The 7,143-nt window shown below is 41.0% G+C and overlaps 1 protein-coding gene across 1 annotated transcript; it reads right to left on the bottom strand.

Moving 5' to 3' along the window:
• Positions 1-2,459: 2,459 nt before the first annotated feature.
• On the bottom strand, positions 2,460-6,368 carry ppp1r3c2a (protein phosphatase 1 regulatory subunit 3C2, duplicate a). Its single transcript, XM_061733469.1, has 3 exons — positions 6,294-6,368; positions 6,122-6,210; positions 2,460-6,026 (listed from the first exon to the last, which is right to left on the bottom strand). Exons 2-3 carry the CDS (start codon positions 6,133-6,135, stop codon positions 5,081-5,083), a joined length of 960 nt encoding a protein of 319 aa, XP_061589453.1. The 5' UTR covers positions 6,136-6,210; positions 6,294-6,368; the 3' UTR covers positions 2,460-5,080.
• Positions 6,369-7,143: the final 775 nt, after the last annotated feature.

Below are 7,143 nucleotides of genomic sequence, written 5' to 3' on the forward strand. Positions count from 1 at the left end.
GTCATCATGTTACATGGATTGGTTCAGGACTTCAAAGCTCTAGGTAACAAGGTGACTCAAACAAAGGTCAAGCACCTGTTTTCAAAGTTCTGCGTGGCTTGACTCAACTTTTGTTGACATAAATAAATAAATCATAAAAAACTATGTCAAATTAAATATGGAAAGAAGTAATAGTTCTATTAGTCTCAGCACTGCTATGTAGAAGGTCACCAAGTAGGCTCTGTAAACAAGGAGAAAAACTGCCCGCTGTATGCTTCTTAAAGGAGCTTGAGGCCGGATTGTGGCAAGATTTATGAAAGAAATCCGTATACATTTTAAGTTTTCTAGTAATAATGTCAGATGAAGCGTTCTAAACCCAAAAGAATGACCTTGAACAGGCTGTGTGCTGCAAAATGTGCTGCAATTCGGTCCCGAATTTCCCGCGCTGTCCTGCAGATGTGACGTCACATGACGCTGCATGCATGTTCTCCCCGTTCTCCCGTGCCGGCTTCACTGTTGGCTGCAGTACCCCCGACGGCCGTCGTGGTGAAGGGTGGCGCTAGAGAGTCTAATTTCTTAAAAGGAGCCTCAAGCTCCTTTTAAATACAGCTTTGACCCACAAATGGACTTGTCACGTATGAAGATCTCAAATAAACAACATAAAAAAGGATGGTAGAAGTAGAATGTGTTGCTTTACATGTTTTTATTTCCATGCACCGGACAGAAAAGTTATTCCATCCTCTCGTTTTGTAAATGACGCATTACACTGCAAGAAGTAATTGCTAAGAAATTTGCTAAAAGGTATTTTTTTGGCTAGTTTTAAGTATTCTAGTCAAAAAAATGTTTCTTACCCCATCGGCAAAGAGATTTTTCTAAAAAAAAAAAAGAACATTTTAACTAGATTAATGAAAAATTAGAGTTTGTCCCTGTTCCCAGTAATAACAGCTATTGCCCTTCTTTGAAGGATTTTTGAGGGAATTTTCTCACGAAGCAAAGGGCCTTCCCCAAAATGTTGCCACGAAGTTTAAAGGACAATATTTTACAGGATGTATTATTATGCTGAAGCATAAAGACTGGCCTTCTCAGGAGAAGCTGAGCCCAAACTCTGCCACCATCATTTCGCCACAAAACTCCACAAGCAGTACAAAGCAGTCAGGCAGGCAACCTGCCAAACCTTGGCTCGCCCTCGCCCCCCAGACAGAGAAGCATGATTCATGTCTACACAGAACAAGTTTGCTCTGCTCCACACTCCAGTGCCAGTATGCCTTACACTCCATCCCCTCCATCCAAAGGTGGAGTTCAACTCTTTTTGACAGAATTTGATGGTGACATAGCGAGTAATTGTGCAATGTTGTCAGTGGCAGATTAGTGACCGGGAATATTAAGGTACAGAACAAAACCTGCTTTCTGGAATGACGCCCAGGTTCAGGTTCAACGTGACCTGATCAAACACAGAGGGTACGTTACCATCATGATTAAAACACAGTGTACCTTTTGGAAACTAAACATCCAGTTTTAGTGCCAGTTTTTGTAGCCTAGTGATAAAACGTGCTCTCTGGAAAACGTGCCTGGTGACCAAGATAACACACACTGATTCACGTTGTTTCTCTGTGTGCAAGTATTGTTGCACTTGTATTATTTTTTTTTAATTACTGAAACGACCAGGGGCTTTATACAAATCATAGCATAAAGTCCTGTGAAACTCTACAGGGAGATGATTTACAGTTAGATGTTAAATCAACACCTTCTGGCTTGTGAACTGCACTCTTGAGCTGCACTTGAATGTCTTCTTAGTGGCACTTTGCAGCACTTATACATAAATATAACCAGATACTGTCTCATCTGGTTAGTAGGAGTAGGTCATGTTTTAATAATCTGTGCTCCCTTTTTAAATTAAAGATGAATCAATATGAAGAAAATTGTATTTATGACTATAAAAAATGTATTCTAGCATTGGCGTGACAGCACCTGTGTCCAACTGGACTCTCAGCAGTCTGACCAGCACTTATCCAGCTGGAGCCTCCTACAGTATGTGACTTTGTGCTTGTGTTGTTCTTTCAGATGTAAGTCGCTTTGGATAAAAGTGTCTGCTAAATGACAGTAGTAGTAGTAGTAGTAGTAGTAGTACAATCTTGCTAAAATTAGGAAACGATAAACGCTCTCAATCCAAACGTTCTCTTCGGCGGGTGTGTTTGTAGTCTGGCAACAGCTCAGCTGATGCTTTCATATGCTTCTTGTTTATTTGGTAACAGAAAACAGTGAAACTCACAGATAAGATGTCAGCGTGTGGAGAAAACTCTCCCCCTTGTTCTGTTTGGTCTTCATTTGCATCCTATTCAACTCAATTAGTGGCTCACGTAAGCGTGACCTTTGGGTAATAGCAATTGTGATGAATAAAAAAGCTCTTGACTCAAACAAAGTAATCTGGGGACTTTCGTCCCAAGGATGAGAGTTTTTAAGTGCAGCTGACACCGCAGAGCTTTCAAACACAACAAGTTGCAAGAGATAACAGAAACATGGTTTTCCACTTTATAACAACACTTAATAAATCAGTAATATATACATAATTGTTGTCTTGTTCAGGCACTGAATGTGCTTAAATGAGGGTAACACAGGCCAATCACAAAGCATAGAGCACAAATGTGCAGCAAAAACACAGATACTCCTAACCAAGATAAATCTTGAATATATGAATCATGTATTCAGTGCACAACTTAGATAAAGGTCTCACCATGAATTGAACGCAAATATATAAATGACATAAATTATTCCTGCACTAAGGGTTACTCTAACACAGGGGTGTCCAAAGTCGGTCCTTGAGGGCCGGTGTCCTGCATGTTTTAGATGTCTCCTTGCATCAACACACCTGATTCAAATTAACGGTTGTCACCAGCTTGCCATCAAGGTCTGGACAACTCTGTTGGTGACACAGCTACTTTTATCACGGTGTGCTGAAGCAGGGAAACATCTAAAACCTGCAGGACACCGGCCCTGGAGGACCGACTTTGGACACCCCTGCTCTAACATCTTCAGTTACATTTCTTTGTCTCGATTGTGGTTTTCCTGAGGGATTTTAGCATTGGAAAAGATGAAAAAAACGAATAAAAAACGAAAAGACATTTTTAGTTATGCACCGATTGTTCGGTAACCGAAATTGTTCGTCCGAAAATGGCAAAAAAACACTTTCGGTGTTCGGTGGAATAAGTTGGGAAAAAACCGAACAATTAATAACGGCGTTGTAATATAAGGAAATAGACTGGCCGCTCCGTAACTGTTGCCCACCACATAAATCGTTGGCCAACCAAAAACTAACCACATAAGAATTTTACCAAAACAACATGAATCAATCCATTACAGGTGCGTTTAGATGACGAAATCAAACGTGGAAGAGCCTGGAGTGAAGTGGTGCGGTGCAAACATGTCAGCAGTGTGGAAGTATTTTAGAGTGGCAAAGAATAATACAAGAATGGCTGTTTGCAATGAATGTTCTGCTCAAATATCTAGAGGGGGCACATCTGCAAAGTCTTTCAGCACTACAAGTTTGATTTATCATTTGAAATGATAAAAAACCCTGAGCGCTTTAATGCATTTTTATTGTTTTAAGGCCTATGTTACAATGTTCAGTCAGTTAAGCCTAATGTAAGCTCAAAGATGGCCAAAAAATGTATTTTGCTAATTTATTTATTTTAAGTTATTGTTCTTTGCTGGTATAATGTCTGCTGGAATATTTAAGAAATGCTGGGAAATTAAAGAATGTTCAGTTTTTTATGTTCAACAAATGTTTTCTACCTTGTAATTTTGTAAAAGATTTTTTTCTTTTAAAAGCATGCCTAAATCAGATTTATTTGATTTATGCAATGGTGAAAAAATTGGCAAAATAAATGAAAAACTGCGAAGAACCATGTTCGGTATTGTTCGGTATTCGGCCAAGTGTTTATTATTATTTTCGGTTTCGGTTTCGGCCACACATTTTCATTTCGGTGCATCACTTTTTTTATGCATCAATTTCCCCCTGTTGGATAACTCCAGCTATTGCTTAATCAACCCAGTTACATGGCTAATCTATGTCCAGCTGGTCCTGCAGCGAGATGAAAGGTAAAATAAGGGGAAAAAAAGAGTCAAATATAATGACAAAAACAGTCACCTGCCAGATAAATGTCTAATACATTTTGAGACTATGTGCATATACGGTACGTCATTGTGTACACCAGGTTTTAGGAGGTTAAGCCAGGAGTTCATGACTTTAGCAATTGACATAGTAACTGGGAAACAAACACCTGATGCCACCCTGAGGGGTAGAAGAAGTGAGGGAGAAATAAAGAATGCAGCGATGATTCACAAACTGGAACAAGAAAAGCGGAGAAAGGGAAACTCTCGCTCCTGTTGCTACAGTATTTCAACATGACTCCACCCTTGCATGTGAACACAAGAGTGAAGTACTGGCTGAGACATTGCTATGGTTACCAGGTATTTGTATCTTACCTTACCATACAGGGAGCGATAATTCCCAGCTCGTATTTCACTATTTGGGAGTGGTTAGAACAGGCCCTTCTCATCAAACTGCTGCCCGGAATATCTCTCAGTTTAGTGACTTGTTCTGTCTGGTCTGCTTGACGCACACTCAAAGATTGACTCAGAGCCAACACCAACACAGCATCTGTGTTGGTGTAAGCCAAGAGTATGCACTGCGTGATTAATTTGTTCCTTCTTGGAGAAGGTTGATAAGAAACTGCACATGAATAGAACAACGCTCAGAGAATGATTTCCCCTTGGGCACTTTGATCGGATCCTATTTATACACATAACTACGCATCACTGCAGTTTACATAAAGCTGCATCTTTGTGTGAAAGCATTAACATTTCAATGCAAAGGAAGCAAAGCATTTTCAATAAAATAATTTAGATAGACTGTTAACACAGAACATATTCACATTTAATTTTTTTCACATTTCACCTTTCGCTTTGTTTTAAGCATTTACACATTGCAGACATTTCTGATTGTTTATGAACAGAAACCCAGTGATTTATAATTATTATAATAATGCTCTTACATTTTAAATTGTAGGTTTGTTAAGAATGCACTCTAGTTCACCGGTTTGCTTTAGTTGTGCATCTGTCCTGCGCTGAATCCGCTTGAAAATCCCCTCTGAAAATACTGCAGATCAGCAGAACGGCACGAAGACGCCTGCATCCGAGCAGGTGGTCGGGGCTTTGAAAGTGCTGGGTAAAACCGGTTAATGTTGCCTTGGCCTACACTGGATTCGTCTTTGTTAATGCATATTCTGTAATTCCGTCCCCTGTTGTCATCTGCGTGAGGCGAAGAGGCAGGTCCTGCCCAGAGTGAGAAGCCAAAGTCATTAGGATCTACTTTGGGAGGAATGCTAAAGTCAAAGGCATATGCTCCTACTTCTAAACCGTTGCAGCGCTGATTGTGCAGGAAGGTGCAGGGAATGTCCTGATAGCTCCTCCAACAGTCAAAAGTCACCCTTAAATACACAGCCTTTTTTGTAATAAAGTGGGAAACAAACACTATGCCGCTTAAAATGTTCTCTGAGATGCTGCAGCTCTCCAGCTGTATGTGTTGCTCTTGCGGGCGTGCAAGAAAGGATTTGAAGTCCGTAATGGGCTGAGGGAATCCCACCTGAAATTTGTGACACAGTAGTTTGTGTGAGGCTGACAGTTGGGTTTCGGGTTGGGGTGGAGATAGGGAGGAAAGGTCCGGGGTGAACAAATGGACAGCAGTGAGCGCCAGTCCTTTGGTATCTGCAAACACCACACGTTTCCTGTTCAAACCACTGGCGTTTCTGCGTAAACAGCTCCGCAGCTTTGAAGGTGCACGAGACAAAGGCAGCGTTGAGGAAGAAGAGGTGGAGAGATGCGTCGGGTGGCTGGTGGCCCTCTGAGGACAGCTAGATGGCTGCTTTGTGGGTTTGAGAGGAGACATGGATAGCATTGGATAAAACTGCTGCCGCTGAGTCAGTCCCAGACACATGGCCAGTTCAGCTGGTGTTACAGCGGGCTGGGGGTGACTGAGAGCCTGAAGAAGTCTGAGAACAAAAAACACGATGAGTTAAAATAAGATCTGTCTGATCAGGTTAAACTGATTACTACTCAAAAGTACTGAATGAAAACTGGAGCTTACCGTGTGCAGTGCATTTTGACTCTGCAGATGTTACAGGTGAAAAACCGTTCCACAAAGTCAGTATGACCTATAATCAGAATAAAGTTCTCCTGAGAAAAAAATGAAAGTCATTACAAAAAATAAAAAATAGAACAAATACAATACAATCGTTTCAAATACAAGGCATACTTACAAATAAGAAAACACCATGTGTCTCTTCAGGTTAGTGGGAAGAGAAGAGACAATGATAGCTGCATTCTGTTTCTGCTCTCTCTCTCTCTCTTTCGAGTCTATAAGTTGAGTTGTGAATGAGGCACAGCCTTCTATGACATCACCTTTTTCGGAGGATGTGGTTTAGCCAATGCAATTAAGCTGATTTGTTTGTCCTGCCCAGAACTGTTGATCGAGAGCTTTCCTTTCATGGAATTTATCATTGTTGGTTGAATGCTACATTTGATTTGATGAGAAAGTTTAAAGCTTGGACCTGTGAATCCAGCGGCAACTCTTAATGTTCAAGATAAACATAGCAAAAAAATGTACGACTTGTTTCAGCATGCCAGACAGTGTTTGTCAGACGGTTGAGCTCTGGATTCTCTCTTGGACACGCTGCACTACCCTCGACTGGGAAGATTGACCGACCGACCGACCGACCGACCGACCGACCGATCGATCGATCAAACAAACTTTATTTATAAAGCACTTTTCATGCATTATATGTAGGACAAAGTACAATCTAAAAAGTTATTACAGGGCCCAAATCGCCCCACCCCTCACGCAAACCCCACGCCCCCACATACACACAACATCATAATAATAATTTTAAAAAAAGGCGTAGCAGAAAGGGACCAGAGAGGAAACGCCACCTTACGGAGCAATATCTCCTGATAGGGCTTTATTTCTTCTCCATCTACAAACTACATCTGCTAAAACAGTTCCACCACAAGAGCTAACCACTTAAAGTTTGGCTCACTTGGGTTTGAGACTCTTTGGTTCATCATGTAGAACTACACCTTATGCTTTCAAGTGTTCTTTAAACAGGTAAC

The sequence above is a fragment of the Cololabis saira genome, chromosome 11 (assembly GCF_033807715.1).
Source record: "Cololabis saira isolate AMF1-May2022 chromosome 11, fColSai1.1, whole genome shotgun sequence".
In the NCBI taxonomy this organism is placed as follows: Eukaryota; Metazoa; Chordata; class Actinopteri; order Beloniformes; family Belonidae; genus Cololabis; species Cololabis saira.